Here is a 13,928-nt window from a genome sequence, read left to right as displayed (position 1 = left end):
AGGACTTAAGCCGCATCTAGGACAAGCCGCACCTGCCCGAACACCTATCCGACATAAAAACTCTGGAGTCCTATACACCCAGTGAAGTAAAAACAACTGGGACATACTTTGCCCCTCACAAACTGACAATTGTGGAGTGAGCGCTAACAGTGACTTCCATTGCTCTTCTGAAATCGGCCCTACCTCATTTTTCCATTTAGATTTAACTGCTAAAACGTCTTGTTTCCGTGATTTCACATACAAGTTCCTGTAAGTAGACGATATCAGACCGCTCGAGGAACCGTTTGTAAGAAGTTGCTGAAACAACGGAACCATAGTACATTTCAACGATAAGGATTTAGCCTGTGTCTGAAAGGCATGCCGTAGTTGCAGAAATTGATAAAAGGCCGTGTATGGGAGACCAAATTCATTTCTTAACTGATCAAAGGACTTAAAAACATCAGCACTCTGTAGCTGACATAAATACCTCACTCCTTTGCGCTCCCAGGGTGAGAAGCCATCTAAATGGAATAATTCAGGCAGGTGCGGATTTTCCATATAGGGGAAAACTGCGTAAACCTTTGTATTGATGGCAGCGCCCGACATTTCTGCCAGACCTTGTGTATCATGAAAAGTGTGGGATGCCCTGTCAGCTTGCCAACAAGTCCACTATTTTCCAATACAGCCACCAGAGAATTGTGACCAACAATGTGTGCCACCAGTCTGGCTGAGGCAATATCGCCAGGAGTCCTCCCCCATCCCCTCAACTGTTGTAATTGAGCCGAAATGTAGTAGAGCCATGCATTCGGGACTGAAAGCCCACCCTCCTCTTTCCCTCTCTGAAGAGTGTCTAGTCTAATCGGGCTTTTATATGGCGCCAAATCAGATCCCTAAATAACCTATACATTTTTATAAATATCCTGCGAGGAATCCATACCAGGGAATTATGCAAGACATACATGAGTTTGGGCATGAGAATCATTTTAAGAAGGTTACTCCTCCCGATTTCAGACAACGGCAATTTGCACCAAGCCTTAATCTTAACCAACATTGTGATCAAAAGCGGCTCTATATTAAGTTTAATATAACTGTTAGGGTTTGCGGTATCTACTATCCCCAAATACTTGACCTGATGCGCAATCTGCATCGGACTAGACTGTGGGAGGAGAGTCATAGCAGATTCATCTAACGATAGGAGAGTGGACTTATCCCAGTTAATACGGAGACCAGACCTATCTCCAAACTCCCGTACAAGTGCCATGACAGGACCTAAGGACTGTTCCATATTACCTACATATATTAACATGTCATCAGCGTATAGGGACACCCTCTCCTCCCAGGTCCCACAGGGAAATCCTATGATCCTATCAGATGAGCGCAACAAGCAGGCAAGCGGCTCAATTGCGATAGCAAACAAAAGGTGGGATAATGGGCATCCCTGACAGGTTCCTCTTCCTAATCTAAACGACTCTGAAGCTCCCCCATTAGCCCGTATCCTAGCCGTGGGGCCGTTGTATAACAACTGAACCCAGGAGATAAAGGTCTTCCCAAACCCCATGACTCGCAACACCTCCCAAAGATAACTCCATTCAACGCTATCAAAGGCCTTAGCCGCGTCCAATGAAAGGATGGCTCGACCTCCGACAGACTCAACTCTTCTCTGGATATTAAGAAAAAGTAATCTAAGATTTACCGAAGTAGATTTGTCAGGCATGAAACCCGCCTGATCACTATGAATAATAGTGGAGATGACGGACTGTAGACGATTCGCTAAAACTTTCGCCAAGATCTTAATATCAGAGGTCAACAGTGAAATTGGTCTGTACGAGTCAGGGGATCTGGGATCCTTACCAGGTTTGGGCAGGACCACTACGATAGCCTCTTTCATAGAAGCAGGAAGGTTTCCTGATTGAAGGGAATCATTAAAAACCGACATTAGATGGGGCAATAGGACACTACTATATTTAAAAAATATATATATCTGTCGTCCATCTATCCCCGGGGCTTTCTCATTGGGAAATGCTTGTAGCGCCAATTCCAACTCAGTGAGTGTTAAAGGGCCATCTAGACATGCCACACTTTCCGCTGACAGTCGCGGAATCTCAATCTCTGCAAGATAATTAGCTATATTGGTAGAATCCACCTCTAATTTAGTCCTATACAGGGATTCATAATAGGTGTGGAATACTGACAGAATCTCCTCATCTGTCGTGGCAAGAGAACCATCTGTCCTCTGAATAGACAAGATTTTGGACGGTCCCTCCTGGGCTCTAATAACCCTTGCTAGTAGCTTACCGTAACTTTCCCCTGCCTCAAAGTACTTTTTTTTTTTTTTTAAAACAGCGATTATCCGCCATATGCAAGATATGCTGCTTCAACCCCGCCTGAGCTGCTATAAGGGAGTCCTCACTTGCCCTGTCAGGTGAATTTGCAAACCTTTCCTCCGCCTCCACTACTAAAGCTTGCAGCTTTTTCTGGGCTTCCCGAGATTTAGTTTTATGTCGACTAATCTTTTGAATGTAAAGGCCTCTAGCGTACGCTTTGCAAGTATCCCACACCACACCCATAGCTGCGACCCAACATTTTGCACAAAACTCCTTCACACGGTGGCGTTTTTGGTGGCAATCACGTCCATCTGTAGGGTGTCGGAACTTGCGGCTCTTTCATGTAGGTCGCCTTTCCTGATCCTCCATTAGGATAAGGTGGTCCTTCGCCTTGTGCAGTCCTTCCTGCTGAAGGTGGTGTCGGCATTCCATCTGAATGAGATTATTCTCCCTTAATTTTGTGCAGGCCCGTCTCATCCTCAGGAGCAGTCGCTCCATACCCTGGATTTGGTACGAGCCGTTCGCATCCATCTGTCCCAGACATCATCTTTCCGGCGGACAGATTCCCTGTTCGTGATTCCAGCGGGGCCTAGACGAGGGCTGGCAGCGTTGAAGACTTCCATTTCCCAATAGTTTGTGGAAGCGTAATGCGTTAATGGCCGTGCCACACCATTCCAGGTGACTGCTCATTCGGCTCGGGCAGTGGGGGCCTCTTGGACGATGCATCACAGGGCTTCGGCCCTACAGGTGTGCATGGCGGCTACCTGGTCGTCTTTGCATACTTTTTCCAAGTTTTATAGGGTGCACACCATTGCGTCTGCTGACGCTTCTCTGGGGCGTAGAGTTTTGCAGATGGCGGTTCTCTAATTGACGGGAGGGTTGCTGGTTATGCTTGCCCTTGGGGACTGCTCTGTAACATCCCATGGTCAAGCCTGTGTCCCCCAATGATACGGATGAGAAAACTAGATTTTTGTACTTGCACTTTTTGTACTGTAAAATCTGTTTCTCTTCCCATTTTTTTGTTTAGGGGCCTCTTCGGGTCTGTGTGGTTCTGGGTTTGTACATAGTGTGATTTTTTGTGTTGCTTCTCCTACTACTTTTGCACTAACTGATTTAGCTTAGTCCCTGTAGGAAGGGTATACAGTCAGGTCCATAAATATTGGGACATCGACACAATTCTAACATTTTTGGCTCTATACACCACCACAATGGATTTAAAATGAAACGAACAAGATGTGCTTTAACTGCAGACTGTCAGCTTTAGTTTGAGGGTATTTACATCCAAATCAGGTGAACGGTGTAGGAATTACAATAGTTTGCATATGTACCTCCCACTTGTTAAGGGACCAAAAGTAATGGGGCATAATAATAATCATAAATTAAACTTTCACTTTTTAATACTTGGTTGCAAATCCTTTGCAGTCAATTACAGCCTGAAGTCTGGAACGCATAGACATTTGTAGTTAAATTCAAATAAAATTTGTTTATTTATTGGCCCTTAGGCCCCTTTCACACGGGCGAGTATTCAGCATGCTCTATATTCTGCGTTTTTCATGCAACGCAGGCCCCATAGAAGTGAATGGGGTTGCGTGAAAATCGCAAGCACCCGCAAGCAAGTGCGGATGCGGTGCGATTTTCACGCACGGTTACTAGGAGACGATCGGGATGGAGACCCGATCATTATTATTTTCCCTTATAACATGGTTATAAGGGAAAATAATAGCATTCTGAATACAGAATGCATAGTAAAATAGCGCTGGAGGGGTTAAAATAAATAAATAAATAAATATATATATATATATATATATATATATATATATATATATATATTTACTTACCTTAATCCACTTGATCGCGAAGCCCGGCATCTCTTCTGTGTTCATCTTAGCTGTGTGCAGCAACAGGACCTGTGGTGACGTCACTCCGGTCATTACATGATCCATCACATGATCTTTTACCATGGTGATGGATCATATGATGACCGGAGTGACGTCACCACAGGTCCTGTTGCTGCACACAGCTAAGATGAAGACAGAAGAGATGCCGGGCTGCGCGATCAAGTGGATTAAGGCGAGTTAAATTATTTATTTATTTATTTTAACCCCTCCAGCGCTATTGTACTATGCATTCTGTATTCAGAATGCTACTATTTTCCCTTAGAACCATGTTATAAGGGAAAATAATACAATCTACAGAACACCGATCCCAAGCCCGAACTTCTGTGAAGAAGTTCGGGTTTGGGTACCAAACATGCGCGATTTTTCTCACACGAGTGCAAAACGCATTACAATGTTTTGCACTCGCGCGGAAAAATTGCGCATGTTCCCGCAACGCACCCGCACCTTTTCCAGCAACGCCCGTCTGAAAGAGGCCTTAAAGGGAACCTGTCACCGGGATTTTGTGTATAGAGCTGAGGACATGGGTTGCTAGACGGCCACTAGCACATCCGCAATACCCAGTCCCTATAGCTCTGTGTGCTTTTATTGTGGAAAAAAAACGATTTGATACATATGCAAATTAACCTGAGAGGAGTCAAAGCTTGAAAATATGACTCTTCTCTGGTCAAACAAATAAGATATGACTCTTATGTTACTTTGCATATGTATGAAATTGTTTTTTTTACAAAATAAAAGCACACACAGCTATGGGGACTGGGTATTGTGGATGTGCAAGCGGCCATCTAGCAACCCATGGCCTCAGCTCTATACCCAAAATCCCGGTGACAGGTTCCCTTTAAAGAGGTTGTTCACCCTCAGGAGCCTCTGATGCTACAGCCAAGGAATGCCCATAGTGATGACGTGTGCCCGATGCATCATGTTATTGTTTCACATGACAACGTGTTTGACGTGGGGAGAGCTGCCAGGGGTGGGGCACAATTGTTAAATTGTGACTATTTACCTCCAAAGCAAGCTGTTGAACTCTTCCAGCTCCATGGACTCGCAGCAATGAGAAGATCAACTTGAAATGTCCAATACATTCTGTCTCTGACCCTGACATGGATAGAAAATAAAAGACTATATTATTCACTATACACATAACGCATATACACTTTACCTGCTGCCAGTGAAAAAAATCGTATGAACTTTTCACATTACATTTAACAACATGGAAAATTAAAGGGTGTTTTGCATTTTAACCCTATCAGCCAAGGCCCTGCCTGTCATCATTGAACCCCAACAGGGTATGTTTCCAGGATGTCCTACAGAGAACTTGCCTGAGGATGTTACTGATTCACTTGAATCACCCTTAAGGAGCTCATTCAACTCCAATAGCTGTTGCTGAAAGCTATCTACCCTGACTCCCGATACAGGCTCAGCCAAGCATACAGTGGCGATCAAAATTAGAGAACAGACAATTTCTGAAGTGTCAAGGACATAGTGTACTCCTATGTGGATATATCCTAACATGAGTAAAATAGCAGTATTTTAAGATTATTTCATAAACTGTATTTATTCTAAAGCACAGAATAAAAATGTAAATGAGATAATTGAAAAAGAACACTGATCAAAACACTTTCAGATACATGCAAGTTATTGGTGTTAATTTGGCAACTGGTGCTAATTTCCTTAAAGGGGTTGGCCACTCTCCATGTATTTGCTACTACTGTGTGGGAGGCAGGGAAAAAGTGAATGTCCTATTATATGTCATTAAAGGGAACCTGTCACCAGGATATTGTGCATAGAGCTGGGGACATGGGCTGCTAGATGGCTGCTAGCACATCTGCAATACCCAGTCCCCATAGCTCTGTGTGCTTTTATTGTGTTAAAAAACCGTTTTGATCCATATGCAAATGAACCTGATTTGAGTCCTGTGTCCGGAGAGGAGTCCAATTTTCTGAGCGCAGCAACGCACCGCGTCCTCCGAATCTCCTCCTTGCTGGCTGACGTCACAGAGCTGGAGCGCCAAAATCTCGCGATGCGCGAGCTAGCGCATGCGCAGTGTCGGCATCATGCTCATTCCCTGTGCTGGCATCAGCACAGGGAACGAACTACGCATGCGCTAGCTCGCGTATCGCGAGATTTTGGCGCTCCAGCTCTGTGACGTCAGCCAGCAAGGAGGAGATTCGGAGGACGCGGGGAGGTGCTGCGCTCAGAAAATTGGACTCATCTCCGGACACAGGACTCATATCAGGTTCATTTGCATATGGATCAAAATGGTTTTTTAACACAATAAAAGCAGAGAGCTGTGGGGACTGGGTATTGTGGATGTGCTAGCGGCCATCTAGCAGCCCATGTCCCCAGCTCTATGCACAAAATCCTGGTGACAGGTTCCGTTTAAGCAGATCTGCCAGTTTTTTTTCTATTATCTGAAGCCACAGCCCCTGAGCCCGCTCTGCCCTGCAGCCGAATCCGTCCATGGCTGCACGCGACATGGAGGAGCTTCACAACAAGCTCGTCCATGCCAGATTATCTGTGCAGTCTATCTGTGCCTGCGCTCTTCTCCCTCACCTGTAAGAGCAGAGCATGCAGTCTGCTCCTGTCAGTGATGACTTCGGAGTCTATAAGAGATCAGCAGCTAGTGACGGAGGACAAGCACTTCCCTTTAGTTCCCTGCCATAAAACCCTCCTGAGCCCCTGCATATAGTAGGCATTTGATAGATTTTTTCGGGTCGCTGTCGACTAACGAAAAGTGGACGGAGCCTAGATTTAACACACACACACACATATATATATATATATATATATATATATCAAACAAAAAATACACAGCAGCACAAGACTAAAGGTACGGGTGCAAAAATCCTCACAGCCGCAGGCTCCAACGGCTAACTGTAGATATAGATTCAAAAGGATGAGGCAGCACTCCAATCGTAAAGTGAAAAAAAATAGTGGATCTGTTTATTCCCCTCTGCAACGTTTCAACCGCTCAATGCGGTCTTTATCAAGCATAAAACATGGTGTCATACACGGCTATATATACCCAGAATACATAGCAACAAATCACGTGATAATCATTCAGTCAACGAAACATATAAACATAAAAGCCAGTATAAAAATAAAAACAATATCTCCATAGCGTGAATCACATATCGATAGTGGTTTACATAATGTGTTACATAGTGCAAATCAATAAAGATATTGCTGATCAGATATTGATGACCTATCTTGATAGGTCATGAATATATATATATGGAAGGACAACCCTTTTAACCCCTTCAGGACCAGGCCATGTTCCAATTTTTACTTTTGGCCTTCCCAGAGCCATAAGTTTTATAATTCTCCATTCAAATAGCTGTATGAGGGTTTTTTTTTTTTTTGCGGGACAAATAGTATTTTCTATTGGCACCATGTATTTTTGAATTTGATGTGGTATAAAGCTGTAAAATCCAGATGGGGTGTAGTGTAATAAATAAGGCTACTTTCACATGCAGAACGGATCCGTTTGTATTATCTTCAACATAGCCACGACGTATCCATCTTGAACACCATTGAAAGTCAATGAGGGACGGATATGTTTTCTATTGTGTCAGTGAAAACGGATCCGTCCCCATTGACTTACATTGTGTTTGGACCGCTTGTGAGAGCCCTGAAACGGATCTCACAAACGGAAACTAAAACGGCAGTGTGAAAGTAGCCTAGGTCTGCCACAGTGTAATTACAGTGATACCACATTTGCAATTATTATTTTTTGAATACTGAAAAAGATAATTTCAAAAAAATATATTCTTTTCTTTGCATCTCAATATTCTGATCCCCATTTCTGTTTTAGAATTATGTCTACGTTGATGACTGAGGGTTCATTTTTTACATTATGATCTGTAGTTTTATTATTCATACCACTTTGGAGTGTGTGGGTGAGTGGGTTTTTGATCACTTTTTATTCTTTTTTTATTTTTTATGAAGTGAAAAAAAGTCAAATTGGCCATTTTTTTTTTTTTTTCCAGTTATACCGTCCACCATATGGAATACATATTTTAATAGTGATAGCTTTTTTTGAAAGTGGCGGTGCCAAAGATAATTTATATTTTTACTTTATATTTATTTTTATCTTTATTTTGGAGAAAGAGGGATGATATTAATTTTAATATTTTAAAAAACCCTCCTTATTTAAAAGCCCTCCTAGAGGATCTAAACATGCAATCTTTAGATTGCTTCTCCTATAGACTGCTGTTAATTAGCATTTGCAGTCTAAGGGCTCATGCACACAAGTGTGTGTACCCTGTTCCTGCTGTTCCTGTATTGAGGTCAGCAAACATCCCCTTGACTTGAATGGGTCTGCACTCTGCAAAATACAGAGTGGTATGGAGCGGAAGCACGGATTAAAAGCCAACGGAAGCACTACAAAGTGCTTTCAAAAGGATTTCTCTCTGTGCTTCTGCACCGCAAAAAAATAGAATGTGTTCTATCTTTTTGTGGTGCGGAACGTATCTTGCGGATCGCAGACCCATTGAAGTGAATTGGTCCACATCTGCAAACTGCCTGCACTCAGCTGGTACCTGTGCATTGCAGACCACTATTATGTGGTGCAGCACTCTTGGGGAAAGCCACCTCAGATGCTATGGTTACAAAAGACCATGGCATCTGTCTGCGATCGGCATTATGGTCAATCACAGACATTAGCCTTGGGTCTCTTTAAAACAGCAGAAACCCAGAACAGAATCTAAACCTGTCTCAGCAAACTACACTTTGTTGAAACCACTGCAGCTTTCTGGATTTCAGTTATCTTACCCAGTTGAGGTACACATTACACAGTACTAAGGTACACAGTACAGTCGTGGCCAAAAGTTTTGAGAATGACACAAATATTAGTTTTCACAAAGTTTGCTGCTAAACTGCTTTTAGATCTTTGTTTCTGTGAGGTAGTGAAATATAATTACACGCACTTCATACGTTTCAAAGGCTTTTATCAACACTTACATGACATTTATGCAAAGAGTCAGTATTTGCAGTGTTGGCCCTTCTTTTTTAGGACCTCTGCAATTCGACTGGGCATGCTCTCAATCAACTTCTGGGCTAATTCCTGACTGATAGCAACCCATTCTTTCATAATCACTTCTTGGAGTTTGTCAGAATTAGTGGGTTTTTGTTTGTCCACCCGCCTCTTGAGGATTGACCACAAGTTCTCAATGGGATTAAGATCTGGGGAGTTTCCAGGCCATGGACCCAAAATGTCAACGTTTCGGTCAGCGAACCACTTAGTTATCATTTTTGCCTTATGGCACGGTGCTCCATCGTGCTGGAAAATGCATTGTTCTTCACCAAACTGTTGTTGGATTGTTGGAAGAAGTTGCTGTTGGAGGGTGTTTTGGTACCATTCTTTATTCATGGCTGTGTTTTTGGGCAAAATTGTGAGTGAGCCCACTCCCTTGGATGAGAAGCAACCCCACACATGAATGGTCTCAGGATGCTTTACTGTTGGCATGACACAGGACTGATGGTAGCGCTCATCTTTTCTTCTCCGGACAAGCCTTTTTCCAGATGCCCTAAACAATCGGAAAGAGGCTTCATCGGAGAATATGACTTTGCCCCAGTCCTCAGCAGTCCATTCACCATACTTTCTGCAGAAGATCAATCTGTCCCTGATGTTTTTTTTGGAGAGAAGTGGCTTCTTTGCTGGCCTTCTTGACACAAGGCCATCTTCCAAAAGTCTTCGCCTCACTGTGCGTACAGATGCGCTCACACCTGCCTGCTGCCATTCCCGAGCAAGCTCTGCACTGGTGGCACTCCGATCCCGCAGCTGAATCCTCTTTAGGAGACGATCCTGGCGCTTACTGGACTTTCTTGGACGCCCTGAAGCCTTAACAAGAATTGAACCTCTTTCCTTGAAGTTCTTGATGATCCTATAAATTGTTGATTGAGGTGCAATCTTAGTAGCCACAATTTCCTTGTCTGTGAAGCCATTTTTATGCAACGCAATGATGGCTGCATGCGTTTCTTTGAAGGTCACCATGGTTAACAATGGAAGAACAATGATTTCAAGCATCACCCTCCTTTTAACATGTCAAGTCTGCCATTTTAACCCAATCAGCCTGACATAATGATCTCCAGCCTTGTGCTCGTCAACATTCTCACCTGAGTTAACAAGACGATTACTGAAATGATCTCAGCAGGTCCTTTAATGACAGCAATGAAATGCAGTGGAAAGTTTTTTTTGGGATTAAGTTAATTTTCATGGCAAAGAAGGACTATGCAATTCATCTGATAACTCTTCATAACATTCTGGAGTATATGCAAATTGCTATTATAAAAACTTAAGCAGCAACTTTTCCAATATTTATGTAATTCTCAAAACTTTTGGCCACGACTGTATAGATAGATATAGAGATAGATGTAAATAGATACAGTAAATGATAGATAGATATCTCTACATCTTCACACACATTATATATATATATATATATATATATATATACACACACACACACTGTACACCTATGTTGATTTCTCTATGTAGTTATTTGACTGAAGGACTGATGAGATGACACCTGGAGGTGCTGTTATCACAAGTAGGCAGAGATGTCATGTGACTGCTCCTCTGAAGATGCATGCTAGGATTTTTTTTTTTTTTTTTTTATAACTTTCTTTATTCGGATGCATATCACAGGTAATAAACATTGATGGCCAGCATGCCATATATATATATATATATATATATATATATATCACGTCATGAACAGCCATTTAAATAACAACGTTCATAGTTACATGTAGTACATTTACATATATAGTCAATTATTATTGTTATTATTATTTTCATTATTTAAATAACAGATGATAATCCTAGTAACCCCCCCCCCCAAACTTCACCCCCCAACACATGTCGCTCCTGGCATAATAATGGAAGTATAAATAATAAACATTTCAGCTCTACAACCCATTCACTGTGTACCGTCTCATTTATATCTCAAGTTTTCCCAACGTGCCCTTAACCTTCGCCTCTAGGTACCATTTGGTTTGCACAAAGGGAGACATCAGTTCCTCTATTTCATCCCCTGTTAATACATGCTCAACTAATCTCCTCCATTTCTTAATGAACTTTGCCACCCCCTTCTCTCTACATTTACCAGCTTCCAACCTTTCCATATATAGTAATTTTTTCACCAATCCCTTAACCTCATCCTTAGTAGGGAATGTATTTAACAGCCAATGACGTAGCAGGCATTTTTTGACCGCCATAAGTACTATATGTACTGCCAATTCTGCTATACCTTTCCCTTGGGATTCATCCTGTTCCACTGGGATGTATTGGAATATACACTGCTGGGGCTCTGCTTTCACCTCAATGTCCCACACTTCTTTGATTAAGGAAATTATCTCATCCCACAGTGGCTTAATATGCCTACAATCCCACAACCCATGTAAGAGATCTGTTTTTGGTTGCGAGCATTTCGGACATTCTCTCAGGTAATGTGCTGGAGCGTTAGCGTATGAGAGATTGAAGGCATATGTGGCTTTACACTGCGTGCAGAATTATTAGGCAAATGAGTATTTTGACCACATCATCCTCTTTATGCATGTTGTCTTACTCCAAGCTGTATAGGCTCGAAAGCCTACTACCAATTAAGCATATTAGGTGATGTGCATCTCTGTAATGAGAAGGGGTGTGGTCTAACGACATCAACACCCTATATTAGGTGTGCATAATTATTAGGCAACTTCCTTTCCTTTGGCAAAATGGGTCAAAAGAAGGACTTGACAGGCTCAGAAAAGTCAAAAATAGTGAGATATCTTGCAGAGGGATGCAGCACTCTTAAAATTGCAAAGCTTCTGAAGCGTGATCATCGAACAATCAAGCGTTTCATTCAAAATAGTCAACAGGGTCGCAAGAAGCGTGTGGAAAAACCAAGGCGCAAAATAACTGCCCATGAACTGAGAAAAGTCAAGCGTGCAGCTGCCAAGATGCCACTTGCCACCAGTCTGGCCATATTTCAGAGCTGCAACATCACTGGAGTGCCCAAAAGCACAAGGTGTGCAATACTCAGAGACATGGCCAAGGTAAGAAAGGCTGAAAGACGACCACCACTGAACAAGACACACAGGCTGAAACGTCAAGACTGGGCCAAGAAATATCTCAAGACTGATTTTTCTAATGTTTTATGGACTGATGAAATGAGAGTGAGTCTTGATGGGCCAGATGGATGGGCCCGTGGCTGGATTGGTAAAGGGCAGAGAGCTCCAGTCCGACTCAGACGCCAGCAAGGTGGAGGTGGAGTACTGGTTTGGGCTGGTATAATCAAAGATGAGCTTGTGGGGCCTTTTCGGGTTGAGGATGGAGTCAAGCTCAACTCCCAGTCCTACTGCCAGTTTCTGGAAGACACCTTCTTCAAGCAGTGGTACAGGAAGAAGTCTGCATCCTTCAAGAAAAACATGATTTTCATGCAGGACAATGCTCCATCACACGCGTCCAAGTACTCCACAGTGTGGCTGGCAAGAAAGGGTATAAAAGAAGAAAATCTAATGACATGGCCTCCTTGTTCACCTGATCTGAACCCCATTGAGAACCTGTGGTCCATCATCAAATGTGAGATTTACAAGGAGGGAAAACAGTACACCTCTCTGAACAGTGTCTGGGAGGCTGTGGTTGCTGCTGCACGCAATGTTGATGGTGAACAGATCAAAACACTGACAGAATCCATGGATGGCAGGCTTTTGAGTGTCCTTGCAAAGAAAGGTGGCTATATTGGTCACTGATTTGTTTTTGTTTTGTTTTTGAATGTCAGAAATGTATATTTGTGAATGTTGAGATGTTATATTGGTTTCACTGGTAAAAATAAATAATTGAAATGGGTATATATTTGTTTTTTGTTAAGTTGCCTAATAATTATGCACAGTAATAGTCACCTGCACACACAGATATCCCCCTAAAATAGCTAAAACTAAAAACAAACTAAAAACTACTTCCAAAAATATTCAGCTTTGATATTAATGAGTTTTTTGGGTTCATTGAGAACATGGTTGTTGTTCAATAATAAAATTAATCCTCAAAAATACAACTTGCCTAATAATTCTGCACTCCCTGTATGTAGGATCCTCAGTTGCGACTCTCGCCATTATTCACTCTGGACTGCCCTTCTGATGTACTCCAAACCCTCTCTCATTTTAAGGGAGAAGTCTGTGACTTTTATGTCTCTTTCCCAATGTGCAAATACATTCTTCACTAGGCCCACATAACTCTTACTATGAATACATCTGTACAAATCGGAGAGTGAGGTAGAACCATCTTTTCCCCCCAGGAGGGCTGCGAACCAGGTCAATCTGTCGGATTCTCCCAATGACTTTGACTGGGCTTTACAATAAGTTGACAGCTGAAGATATGGCAATGAGTGCGATGCACTTAGTTGGTATTTGCCTACCAATTGTTCCCAAGTCATCAACATTTGATCTGACCTCCCCACTATATCACTCAGAGTTCGGATGCCTTTCTCCCTCCAACTTTTAAACATCTTATTGTCCCTACCCTGTGGTAACTTATACATTTTCCTAATTGCTTTCCATGTTATAATGGTGTCTCTGAGTAGTATGGAATGCTTAATATTTGTTGGGAGATCCTTAAGCCTGGTATGCATCAGGGCCACTAAGTCCCACGGTTGCGCCAACTCTCTTTCTATCTTTCCTGCAGAAAAGTAGTCAGTATTCCACACCCAATCTCTCACATGTCGAAACAGAGCTGCCAGATTATATAATC

At 42.5% G+C, this 13,928-nt stretch overlaps 1 protein-coding gene across 1 annotated transcript in view; it reads right to left on the bottom strand.

Moving 5' to 3' along the window:
* Nucleotides 1-13,928, bottom strand: part of DNAJC13 (DnaJ heat shock protein family (Hsp40) member C13) — a 242,223-nt gene that overhangs the window by 31,723 nt on the left and 196,572 nt on the right. Inside the window, exon 46 of the mRNA XM_040433922.1 lies at nucleotides 5,202-5,293. Within this exon, the coding sequence (XP_040289856.1) occupies nucleotides 5,202-5,293 (92 nt within the window). The remainder of the gene's footprint in view (nucleotides 1-5,201; nucleotides 5,294-13,928) is intronic.

This window comes from Bufo bufo, chromosome 5 (assembly GCF_905171765.1).
Source record: "Bufo bufo chromosome 5, aBufBuf1.1, whole genome shotgun sequence".
Taxonomy (NCBI): Eukaryota; Metazoa; Chordata; class Amphibia; order Anura; family Bufonidae; genus Bufo; species Bufo bufo.
This window is presented reverse-complemented; position numbering and strand designations above follow the sequence as displayed.